Source organism: Oratosquilla oratoria, chromosome 44 (genome assembly GCF_046742065.1).
Source record: "Oratosquilla oratoria isolate Oo_2021 chromosome 44, ASM4674206v1, whole genome shotgun sequence".
NCBI lineage: Eukaryota > Metazoa > Arthropoda > Malacostraca > Stomatopoda > Squillidae > Oratosquilla > Oratosquilla oratoria.
Window position 1 is genome coordinate 10,624,695 of NC_134820.1, and position 12,780 is coordinate 10,637,474.

At 38.8% G+C, this 12,780-nt stretch overlaps 1 protein-coding gene across 8 annotated transcripts in view; it reads left to right on the plus strand.

Annotated features, from left to right (window-relative positions):
* LOC143022390 (intermembrane lipid transfer protein VPS13A-like) overlaps positions 1 to 12,780 on the plus strand; it is a 617,111-nt gene that overhangs the window by 290,260 nt on the left and 314,071 nt on the right. For all 8 annotated transcript variants that reach the window (XR_012966042.1, XM_076180547.1, XM_076180549.1 and 5 more), the window contains one exon: positions 9,674 to 9,847. Coding sequence is in view for 7 of the 8 variants with exons in the window: in XM_076180547.1 (XP_076036662.1) it covers positions 9,674 to 9,847 (174 nt within the window). In the remaining variant the exon portion in view is untranslated. The remainder of the gene's footprint in view (positions 1 to 9,673; positions 9,848 to 12,780) is intronic.

Genomic DNA, 12,780 nt, shown 5'->3' on the forward strand with positions numbered 1-12,780 from the left:
TGTAGTTCAAGTTTTTGTAGTCTCTCTTCATATGATAGTTTTGAGAGTGTTGGTGCCAGTTTTGTAATTGCTCTTTGTATTCTTTCAAGTTTTTTTATACATTTTTTTGTACTTGGTGACCATATCGTTGCTGCATATTCCAATCTTGGTCTTATCAGGGTGATTAGGATTTTCTTCACCATTTCTTCATCCAGGTATGTAAATGCAACTTTGATTGTTCTTATTAAATTATAAGTTTCTCCAAATATCTTATTTATATGTTTCTCAGGTGACATATTATTCATAACAATGACTCCCAAGTCCTTCTCATTTTCTACTTTTTTTTATTCCTTCTTCTCCCAATTTATATGCTCCTGTTATTCTGTTTTTGCTTTTTCCAAATTCCATTATACTACACTTTTTTGTATTGAACTCCATCTCCCACTTCCTACTCCATTCCTGTACTATATTTAGATCTCTCTGTAGTGATTCACAATCTTCAGTTTTCACTCTTTTCAGTAGTTTTGCATCATCTGCAAAGAAGCTCATATAGCTTTCTATTCCTTCATCCATATCATTAATATATATAGCAAACATTATTGGGGCCAGAACTGTTCCCTGCGGAACACCGCTTATTACTTCATCCCATTTTGAGTGCTGGTTTCTTATCACTACTCTCATTTTTCTTTCTTGCAAAAAGTCTTCCATCCAATTTAGTAGTTTTCCCTGTATTCCTCCTTCAGTTTCTAATTTCTTAAGCAACTTCTTATGTGGAACTTTGTCAAAAGCTTTCTTTAGGTCTAGAAATGCACAGTCCGCCCATCCATCTCTTTCTTGTATTATATCAATTAGCCTTGAATAGAAACATATTAAATTGGTGACGCATGATCGTCCTTGTCTGAATCCAAATTGCCTTGGATTTAACACTTTGTTTTTTTCTAAATATTTTACCCATCTACTTTTGATAATTCTTTCACAAATTTTTGCTATTGTACTTGTTAGAGAGACTGGTCTATAGTTCGTAGGTTCTTCTTTATTTCCTCCTTTATATATAGGTACTATATTTGCTTTTTTCCAATCTTCTGGAACTTTTCCTTCTTTCAAGGAACTCTTTAGTATGCTATGTATTTTGTCTGCCAGTTCATTCCTGCATTCTTTCAGAATCCAGTTTGCTATATCATCTGGTCCATGCGATTTTCTGACATCAAGATTACTCAAGTGTGTCAATATTTCATTCTTTGTTACTTCTATTTCTTCTATAGGGGGGACTTTCTCTTTCCATTCAATCTCTTCAAGTTGTATGTTCTCCCTTGTAAACACTGATTTAAAATGTTTGTTCATAATTTCCGCCATTTCTATTTCCTCAGTGTATTCAACTCCCTCTTGTCTTAATTTCTCCAAGTCTTGTTTGTTTTTCAGTTTATTGTTTACATATCTGTAGAATAGTTTTGGTTGCTCTTTACACTTTTCTATGACATCTTTTTCATATTTTCTCTTTTCCTCTCTGCACGTTTGTACATATTCATTTCTATAACCGGTATATATTTTCCATTTTTCAGGTCTTCTGTCTTTTTTCCATCTGGTCCAGGCTTTGTCTCTTTTGTCTTTTAACTCCCTACAACTTTTGTTGTACCAGCATTTTACATATTCTTTTTCTTGTTTTTGTCTTGGGACATACTTTTCCACTCCTTTTTTGTAAATTTTTGTCAAAATATTCCATTTCTCTTCCACTGTTGTTTCTTCTTTGTATATTTCTTCCCAGTTTTCTTGTTGAAAGAATTCACTTATTTTATCAAAGTTTGTTTTTTCATACATCATTCTTCCTTTTCTATATTGCTCATTTCTTTTCATATATTTTTCTTCATTAAGTTCCAGTTCAATCAATATGTGGTCACTTTTACTTATTGGTGTTTTATATTCAATCTTTTCCACTATTCTAGGTTCAGATGTAATTATTAAGTCTAGTCTCGATGGTTCTTCTTCATTTCTATACCTGGTGTTCTCCTGTATCCATTGTGTCATTGTATGGTCAGTAATCATCTCAAGTAGAGCGTTTCCCCATGAGCCGTCTCCACCCTTTACTGTCATTTCTTCCCAGCAGATTTCTTTGCAATTAAAGTCGCCCATTATAACTACCTCCATCTTCCATTATTTTATTTAATGTTATCTTTGTGTCCTCTAACATACTTTTATGTTCACTCTCCTCCCATGAGGCTGTTTTCGGAGGCACATAATTTATCACAAATTTTCTGCTCTTCTTATCTCTGTCTTCCACTTCTATCATAATCATCTCTACTGTATTCTTTCCATATATGACACCCTTCACGATTATATCCTTCTTAGTCAGGAACATAACTCCACCCCCTTGCTTTTTCTCTCTGTTTTTAATCCAATAATTATATGCATCATGTCCTACACTGTTGGGTGGTAGTGGGCCTTTTAATTTTGTTTCTACAATTCCCATTATGTCCCGTTCTTTTTCTTTCAAATAATCATTCAGCTCATTCAATCCTGTTATTAATCCATCTATATTTGTGTAAGACACTCTTAGTTTTCTGTCACTTCCATTGTGTTCTCTGTTTCCCTTTTGTTTTTTCTTGTATGTCGAACTGCCTTAGTTTCATATTCACTACTCTCCAATAGAATCTCTCTTTCTCTGACTCCGTTCTGCTCTCGTTTTTTTTCTTAGCTTCAAGTCTTTTCTGCTTTTCCTCCTCTCTTTCCTCTTTATTCATTTCCCTTTTTATCCATACCTTTTTATATTGTTCACTTGTTGCTAGTTTCCCTGTTTTGGATAAGATGTTCTCTGCCGTCGTTTTTGACCTGAATTTAATCTTAATTGGTCTGGTCTTATCTGTACTATACTTTCCGAGCCTGAATTTTTCCTCAATTTCCTTCATAATTTCTGGTTCATCTTCCTGAACTAATTTTAGTAAACTGCTTACTTTTTCATTTTCCTCATTGGTTCTTGAGGTTCTATCTGGGTTATGTTTCTCTTCCATTCCTAATATAATTATATATTTCTTTTTGTCAGCTAAGTCTCTTACTATATTCTCCTTCTGTCTCATCACTTTAATAACTGAGTCTTCAGTTTGTTCTCTCATTTGCTGTTTAATTATATCAGTAAATGCAACTTTACTGTTTTCTTTTATTGACTTCCATCCCTCTCTGTTTTCTTTACTATTCCTCTTCAATTCCTCATTCTCCACCTTTACTTCTTTTAACTGTCTTTTCAGGTTTTCTATTTCATCAGTTAAGTTTTTGTTCGCCTTCTCTAGTTCTTCCAATTTTTCAACCCTTTGTAGAATATTGTTAACATGACCGAACCTAAGCTCCAAGTCCTCGATCATCTTATCGACCTTCTCTTCTAGTCTTGTCAGTTGGGGGGGGTTTGTGTCCCCCCCCACCCTCTTTAAATCCCTGGAAAATATTCTCATCACTTTCTACTGTATTGCTCTTATCTATACTTCTAATCTTTACATTTTTATTAGACATTTCATCGTCGTCGGGGGGCCGTTTGTTTACCTTTCGCCTTTCTGCCTGGGCCAAGTCTACTCCTTCCTCATTTCCTTCCATTTCCCTCAGTAATCCCTCCCCTTTTCCTCTTTCCCTACTTTCCTACTACCCCACGAGCAATTTCCCCCCCCACCCTGTAAATACAATAGGCACTTCTCTTTTCGTTGGGTGTCTGAGAAGTATGATGGGAGTTACTAGGCTAGATAGAGTGAGAAATGAGGAGGTGAGGAGGAGAACAGGGGTGGAAAAGGAGCTGGGAGATAGGGTTGATGAAAGAATATTAGGATGGTTTGGACACATGGAAAGAATGAGTGAAGAAAGACTAGTAAAAGAGGTGTGGAAGGCAGATGTAGAGGGACTGAAAATGAGGGGACTTCCTAGGATGAGGTGGATGGATGGGGTGAAGGGGGCTTTGGGGAAGAGGGGAATGTCTGTTGAGGAAGGACGAGAGAGGACAGAAGACGGGTGAATGGAGAATGGTTGTATATGGATGATGTTGTGATAGCATGAGGTGGAATGGGCAGGTGGATGGGGGGTGAGGTAGTATGTGTGAGCAAAATTTGACGCAGCCCAAAAGGATTTCTCCCCGTCCTCTCATTTTATGGAATGGGGGGGCGGAGAGGGGGGATCGCCGATTTAATGAAGCGGCATTGCTGTGGATGTGCTGTGTCTTGCAACACTGCTTCTGACCCAGGGCAGTGGCCAAGGTGCAGGGATGGCCCGTCATTCAGGAGATGCTAAGATAAGAGGGAGGGTGGAGGGGTGTGGAGTGTTTTCAGGGATGGAATGGGTGGGAATGATTTTATGCCTTTTTCTTTTTGGCTACCCCCCTTGTAAAGGGGAAAAAGCCTTGGTATATGTATGGTATGTATTTGTTATTTACATAATTATAGTTTTTATTTATTGTTTTATTATTAATATGATTTTTTTTTCGCATCCGACCTAGATATGGATCAAAAGGTCTCCTGTCGGCATGCTCCGCCTTTGTAATCCTTTGAGGTGTGGAAGGAGTGAACATGAGGGGCAACAAAGGATGAGATGAATGGATGGGTTAAAAGGGGCATGGGGAAAGAGGGAAATGTCTGTTGAGGAAGGAAGGGAGAAGACAGAAGTTAGGGGTGAATAGAGAATGGTTGTGTATGGATGATGCTGTGATGCATGGAAGGGAGTGGGTGGGGGATGGGGGTTGAGGGAGTATGTATTTACCTAGTTGTATCTTATGGGAAGGGGAGCTATGCTCGTGGTGTCCTGACTTTATATCTCACAGTGTCTAATTTGCTCTTAAATTCGAGTATAGTTTTTGCATACACTGTTGTTTTGTCAAATTTGTTCCAGATATCTACCACTGTGTGGAAAACTTTTATTTTTTCAGGTCTCTTCTATAACTATCCTTTTTGAGTTTTTTTTTATGTCCTCTTGTGTTTCTCTTGTCCCATTTTAGTAAGTCCTCTCTATCAAGGACTTCTGTTCCTTTCATAATTCTGAAGATGGTCAGTAGGTCGCCTCTCTTCTTTGTTCCAAAGTTGGTAATTTAAATTTAGCCAGTCTCTCCTCATATGGCAGGTTTGAGACAATTTTCTTTATATTTAGTACTGGGTGACCAAAGTGTGAATAATATTTTGATGCAGCTCAAAGGGATTTCTTCCCGTCTTCTCTTTCTCTGTATGAGAGGACAGAGAGGGGGGGTCGCTGATCAAATGAAGTGGCCTTGCTGTGGATGTATTTACCTAGTTGTATTTTACAGGACAGGAGCTATGCTTGTTGTGACCTGTTTTTGTATCTCTCCACGTCCAGTTTTTTCTTGAAATCGTGTATAGTTCTGGCATTCACTGTTTCACTGTTCAGTTTATTCCAGACATCGATCACGCTGTGTGGGAAACTATTCTTTTTCAGGTCTCTTCTGTATCTGTCTTTAGTTTCTTTTCGTGTCCTTTTGTTTCCTCTTGTCCCATTTTAATAGGTCATCTCTATCGAGAACTTCAATCCCTTTCATAATTCTGAAAATGGTCAACAAATTGCCTCTTTCCCTTCTCTGCTCCAGTGTTGACAACTGTAATTTCTCCAATCTTTGTTCATATGTCAAATTTGATTGTGTGGGTGCCATTTTTGTCGCTACTCTTTGGATTCTTTCTTATTTTCTTGTGTTTTTCTTTGTGCTAGGTGCCCACATTGATAAAGCATATTCTAATTTTGGTCTTATCAATGTAATGATTATTTTCTTAATGATCTCCTCATCCATGTAGTCGAAGGCCACTTTCATTGATCTTAGTAGGTTGTAGGTCTCTCCAAATAACTTATTTACATGTTTGTCAGGTGTCAAGTCACTTGAGATGATTACTCCTAGGTCCCTCTCTGAGTTTATTTTTTTGACTACTTTGTTTCCAATTGTATATTTTCCCGAAACTTTATTTTTGTCTCCTCCAAATTCCATTATGTTACATTTCTTGATGTTGAAGTTCATTTCATATTTCCGGCTCCATTCCCATACTTTATCCAGGTCATCTTGTAGCGATCTGCAATCTTCTTCTGTTTTCACTCTTAATTAATTTGGCATCATCAGCAAAAAACTCATGTAACAATTTACTCCTTCATCCATATCATTTATGTATATGGCAAACATTAAAGGAGCCAAAGCAGAGCCTTGTGGGATGCCACTTTTTACATCTTCCCATTTCAAATTTTTGTCTCCAAGTACCACTCTCATTTTTCTCCCAGTTAAGAAATCCTTCACCCAATCCAACAGTTTGCCTTGAATTCCTCCTATTTTTTCAATTTTACTTATTAATTTTTTGTGTGGTACCTTATAAAATGCTTTCTGCAAGTCGAAGAAGGCGTAGTCTGCCCGTCCATCTCTTTCTTGTATTATCTCAATTAGTCTCGAGTAAAAACAGTTTAGATTTGTGGTGCATGATCTTCCACTTCTAAAACCAAATTGTTTGGGATTTATTATTTTGTTTTCTTCCAAGTGTTTGGTCCATCTGCTCCTGATAATCTTTTCACATATTTTTGCTACTGTACTTGTGAGGGACACCGGTCTGAAGTTTGTAGGATCTTCTCAATTTCCTCCTTTATGTATTGGTACTGTTTGCATCTTTCCAATCTTGTGGCACCTTTCACTCTTTTAGTGAGAAGTCTATTATTTTGTGTAGTTTATCTGACAGTTCATCTATACACTCTTTCAGTATCCAATTTGCAATTCCATCTGGTCTGTGCAACTTTCTAACATCTAGGCTTTTTATTTGGTCTCTTATTTCCCTTTGTGTTATTTTTATTTCCTTCATCGTGGGTGAACTTTCTAGTTGTCCATCCTCCCAGGGTTGTGGGCTCTCAATTGTAAAAACAGACCTGAAATGTCTGATCATAACTTCTGCCATCTCTGTGTCATGTATTCTTTGTCTCCACGCAATTTTACTATATCATGTTTATCCTTTAGTTTATCATTTATATATCTGTAAAAGAGTTTCGGTTGATCCTTACATTTGTCTATGATATCCCTTTCATATTCTCTTTTTTCTTTCCTGCATATGTTTACATATTCATTTCTAAATTTTGTATATGTTTGCCATTTAGATGTTTTCCTGTCTTTTTTTCCATTTTTTCCAGGCTTTATCTCTCCTGGCTTTAGCCTCACTACATCTTTTGTTGAACCAACATTCTATATAAATATCTTTTTGTTTATTTTTTGGTACATATTTGTTAATTCCTTCTTTGTACTTTTCTTTAGATATGTTCCATTTGTCTTCCATATTTGTTTCCTCTTTAGAGAACCTATCCCAATTTGTGTTTTGGAAAAATTTCCTTAGTTTTACAAAGTCCATTTTGTTATACACAAATCTTCCTTCTCTATGTATATCATGTTGTTTTGTTCTTTTAATTCAAACTCTGTTAGTATATGGTCACTTTTCCCAATTGGTGTTTTATACTCCATTCTGTTCACAATATCTGGTTCAGAAGTTAGTATTAGGTCTAGTTTTGATGGTTCCTTATTGTTTCTATATCTAGTATTTTTCTTAACCCATTGTGTTAGGGTGTATTCAATGGTCATATCTAGTAGAATGTTGCTCCAAAGTTCATCTCCCCCATTAACTATCATTTCTTCCCAAATTATGTCTTTTGTGTTAAAATCATCCATGATCACTATGTTTCCACCCTCTTTCAGTAACTCGTTTAGCACCTTTATTGTTTCTTCTAATAATTTGGAATGTCCACTATCTGACCACGCATGGGTTTTTGGTGGTACATACACTACTACAAATTTTCTGCTTTTCACCTTCTTGTTGGCAATTATAATTATAATTACTTCTACGTTGTCTTTACTTTTAATAATCTTTGTCACATTTAAACCTTTTTTGGTGAATATCATGACACCTCCTCCTTGCTTTTCTGTTCTATTTTTCACCCAGTGGATATATAGACCATGTCCCACTATGCTTGTTGATAGCAGTCCTTTCAATTTTGTCTCTACTATGCCCATGATATCAGGTTTTTCTATTTTTAGATAGTCATTTAGTTCGTGGATTCCAGAGATCATACCATCGATATTTGTGTATGCCACTTTTATTTTCATATTTTCTTTTCTTTTTTGGTTTAGGGAAAGGTGGAATGAAAGTGGAGGTAGAATGTAGATTGAGAGAAGCGAGTAAATGCCTTGGTGGATTAAAGAGTGTAATGAGGAATAGACATTTGGGAATGGATGCTAAGAGGAGACTGTATTGAATTGAATTGAATTTTATTCGGATACAATCATACATACAATAAGTACAATACATATAAGACTCAATATTATACATAGTATATATATATAATTGTACATCTGAGGATGGCCAACAGCACTGTATGGGGCAGAAAATGGAACATAAGAGAAGAAGAGAGAAGGAGTTTGAATGTGTTTGAAATGAGGTGTCTGAGAAGTATGATGGGGGTTACTAGGCTAGATAGAGTGAGAAATGAGGAGGTGAGGAGGAGAACAGGGGTGGAAAAGGAGCTGGGAGATAGGGTTGATGAAAGAATATTGGGATGGTTTGGACACATGGAAAGAATGAGTGAAGAAAGACTAGTAAAAGAGGTGTGGAAGGCAGATGTGGAGGGAGTGAACATGAGGGGACGTCCTAGGATGAGGTGGATGGATGGGGTGAAGGGGGCTTTAGGGAAGAGGGGAATGTCTGTTGAGGAAGGATGGGAGAGGATAGAAGACAGGGGTGAATGGAGAATGGTTGTATATGGATGATGTTGTGATTGCATGAGGTGGAATGGGTGGGGGGATGAGGGGTGAGGTAGTATGTGTGAGCAAAATTTGACGCAGCCCGAAGGGATTTCTCCCTGTCCTCTCATTTTATGCAATGGGGGGATGGAGAGGGGGGATCGCTGATTTAATGAAGCGGTCTTGCTGTGGATGTGCTGTGTCTTGCGACACTGCTTCTGACCCAGGGCAGTGGACAAGGTGCAGGGATGACCCGTCATTCAGGAGGTGCTAAGATAAGAGGGAGGGTGGATTGGTGTGGAGTGTATTCAGGGATGGAATGGGTGGGAATGATTTTATGCCTTTTTCTTTTTGGCTACCCCCCTTGTTAGGTGGAAAAAGCCTTGGTATATGTATGTATGTATGTATATATTTACCATTTTTTCAATTTCAAGTCTTGCTGCATTGCTTCTGATCTAGGGCAGTGGGCGAGATGCAGGGATGACCCATCATCTAGGAGGAGCCAAAATAAGAGGGAGGGAGGGGGGTGAATGGGAGTGGAATATGTGGGGATGGAATGGGTGGGAGTGGATTTTCTGCCTTTGATTTTTGGCTACCTCCCTTGTAAGGGGAACAAAGCCATTGATATATGTATGTATTGATATTCACTAGATTTAGAGCAGTATTACATTATATGAGTTTTAAAAATTTTCTTTGGTAGCATTAATTTTGATTATCAGGCTATTTACATTGTGATCGTAGACATAATTTTGTACTATCTTTTTTTAATTGGGAACAAAGTTGTGGCTTTGTTTTAGCTGTTTATTCACTTAAACATGCTCTTCCTGTTATTTGAATATTGGAGTCAGTAAATATGTGATTTAGTTGCAACCAAAAGATATATTTGTTACTCATATTTTCTTTTTTCAGTTGAGTGGGAGAAATTATAATATTGCTTACACATTTTCCACCTTTTATTTCTTCACTTTCAATTTTCAGAATCGTAACACCAGAAAAGATAAACTTGTTATATATTGGGTGAGTTACCGACAAGGAGGGCAGCGTATCCTCCTCTTCACTCAGTCTGATAGTCTTCGAGCTGTTATGTGTAAACCTACTGAACGTGCCTCTCTGGAGCTCTGTCTAGGATTGGACAGAATTGGATTGTCTCTGGTAAGTTGCTGCTGTGTCAGTTTGTATAGTGAATAGAACCATATGGCATAATGAATTTATGCAGGGTGTCATCATATTAAAGGAGCTGAGATAGCTTTAAGCCCTAAATGATATAATTTGGCATTAGCTATTATAAGATATACAAATAGAGGCCCTCACTGAAAAAGGGAGGTTCAGTGATGGTGGACTGGTTGGTGAGGTTATTTAATGTTTGCTGGAGAGAGGGTAGAGTACCGGAGGACTGGAGAAGTGCCTGTATAGTTCCTCTTTACAAGGGAAAAGGGGACAAGTGTGAATGTAGTAGTTTCAGAGGGATTAGCCTGTTAAGTGTAGTAGGGAAGGCTTATGGGAGGATCTTAATTGAGAGGATTAGGAGAGGAACAGAAGGAGTAATTGGTGAGGAACAGTGTGGATTTAGGACGGGTAGAGGTTGTGTAGATCAGATCTTTGTGGTAAGACAGATATGTGAGAAAGCTATAGGAAAGGGGAAGGATGTTTTTTGGGCTTTTATGGATCTGGAAAAGGCTTATGATAGGGTAGACAGAAAGGCACTGTGGGAGGTTATGCAGATTTATGGGATAGGAGGAAAGCTTTTGGGAGCTGTCAAGAGTTTTTATGAGAGTAGTAGAGCATGTGTCAGGATTAGAAATGGAGAGAGTGAGTGGTTTGAAGTAAAGGTGGGACTTCGTCAAGGATGCGTTATGTCGCCCTGGCTGTTCAACTTATACATGGATGGGGTGGTGCGAGAGGTGAATGCTAGGGTAGTGGGTCAGGGATTGGAGATGGTTAAAGAAAATGGAGAAAAGTGGGAGGTGAGCCAGCTGTTGTTTGCGGACGACACTGCGCTTGTGGCAGGGTCAGAGGAGGGATTGAGGAAGCTGGTGGCAGAGTTTGGGAGAGTATGTGATAGAAGAAAGCTAAAGATAAATGTGGGTAAAAGTAAGGTGATGAGATGTACAAGGGGTGAAAGTGGCAGTAGACTGGAAGTGAACATTAAGGGAGAGCGACTGGAGGAAGTGGATAGTTTTAGATACTTGGGTGCAAGTGTAGCAGGAAAAGGTGGAGTGAAGGTGGAGGTAGAATGTAGATTGAGAGAAGCGAGTAAATGCCTTGGTGGTTTAAAGAGTGTAATGAGGAATAGACATTTGGGAATGGATGCTATGAGGAGACTGTATGAAGGAGTGATTGTGCCAACAGCACTGTATGGGGCAGAAACATGGAATATAAGAGAAGAAGAGAGAAGGAGTTTGAATGTGCTTGAGATGAGGTGTCTGAGAAGTATGGTGGGGGTTACTAGGCTGGATAGAGTGAGAAATGAGGAGGTGAGGAGGAGAACAGGGGTGAAAAAGGATTTGGGAGATAGGGTTGATGAAAGAATATTAGGATGGTTTGGACACATGGAAAGAATGAGTGAAGAAAGACTAGTAAAAGAGGTATGGAAGGCAGATGTGGAGGGAGTGAACATGAGGGGACGTCCTAGGATGAGGTGGATGGATGGGGTGAAGGGGGCTTTGGGGAAGAGGGGAATGTCTGTTGAGGAAGGAAGGGAGAGGACGGAAGACAGAGGTGAGTGGAGAATGGTTGTATATGGATGATGTTGTGACTGCATGAGGAGGAATAGGCAGGGGGGGGGGGGTAGTATGTGTGAGTAAATTTTGACGCAGCCCGAAGGGATTTCTCCCCATCCTCGCCTTATATGCAGAGGGGGACGGAGAGGGGGGGTCGCCGATTAAATGAAGCGGCCTTGCTGTGGATGTACTGTGTCTTGCGACACTGCTTCTGACCCAGGGCGGTGGGCAGGGTGCAGGGATGACCCGTCATCCAGGAGGTGCTCAGATGAGAGGGATGAAATGGGTGGGAGTGTTTTTATGCCTTTCCCTTTTTGGCTACCTCCCTTGGAAGGGGGAAAAAGCCTTGGTATATGTATGTATGTATGTACAAATAGAGTAATTTTTGGGAAGGGGATAATGTATTTGGCATTGTCCAGCATCCACTGTTCTTTGAATGGATTGGAGGAACTGTTTAGAGTGAAAGAATGGACATTGTAAAATTGTGTTTACATTCCATGCTCATATTCTAGTGCATAATTTCTCTTTCTGTGTATGTGTATGTGTGTGTATATATACAGTGGTGACTCCATTACTTGAATGAACTATTACTCAAACAAATTGTTACTTGAAAAAAAAAAATTGGAAAAATATAGAAAAATAAGAACTCATCATGTGTACCCCAATCATAACATCACTATTCCACTTATGTTCAAGTCTGAAGAGCCAATGCTACTGTCTTGTTGCACGTCCAAGTCCAAAACTCGGCCTAACCATAGTGACCTCATGTACCGTATTTTTCGGTGTATGACCCGCGGCTTTTTGCCTCAGAAAGGGGCCAAATTTCGGGGGTGCGGGTGATATAAAGGTGCGGGTCATCTGTGGATTCTGGTTAGAAATTGCCCTCTTACGCAAAAAAAAAAAAAAAAAAAAAAAATGAACGATTAGTTTAGCTGGGTCCTCTCAGATGGGGGATTTGCGGGGGGACCGACCGGATTCGTCGTATGAAAGTTGATTAGTCATAATACAGCGCGTACGATCGAGACAAACGACAAAGAGAAGGTAGGATTTGTCTTACCCGCTTTACATGCTCTTGTTATTAATAAAGGCATTATCACAAATAAAACAGGCTTAACTAAACAGCATGAACACAAGACAAGTGACTGGTACCAACACCAACATCGTGTGTTGCGATCAAACAAAAACAAGCGGGTGGCCATTTTCGCAATTACAAATTACAAACTGTACCTGATTCCTTAATGCTAAATTTGTGCATTACATGTGGGTCGTTCAAGCATGGAAGAAAATTAAAGAATCGACTATTTAGAACGGTTTCCGTAAATCAGAAATGTGCCATCCTGCAATGCTCGATGCATGCTATAACTC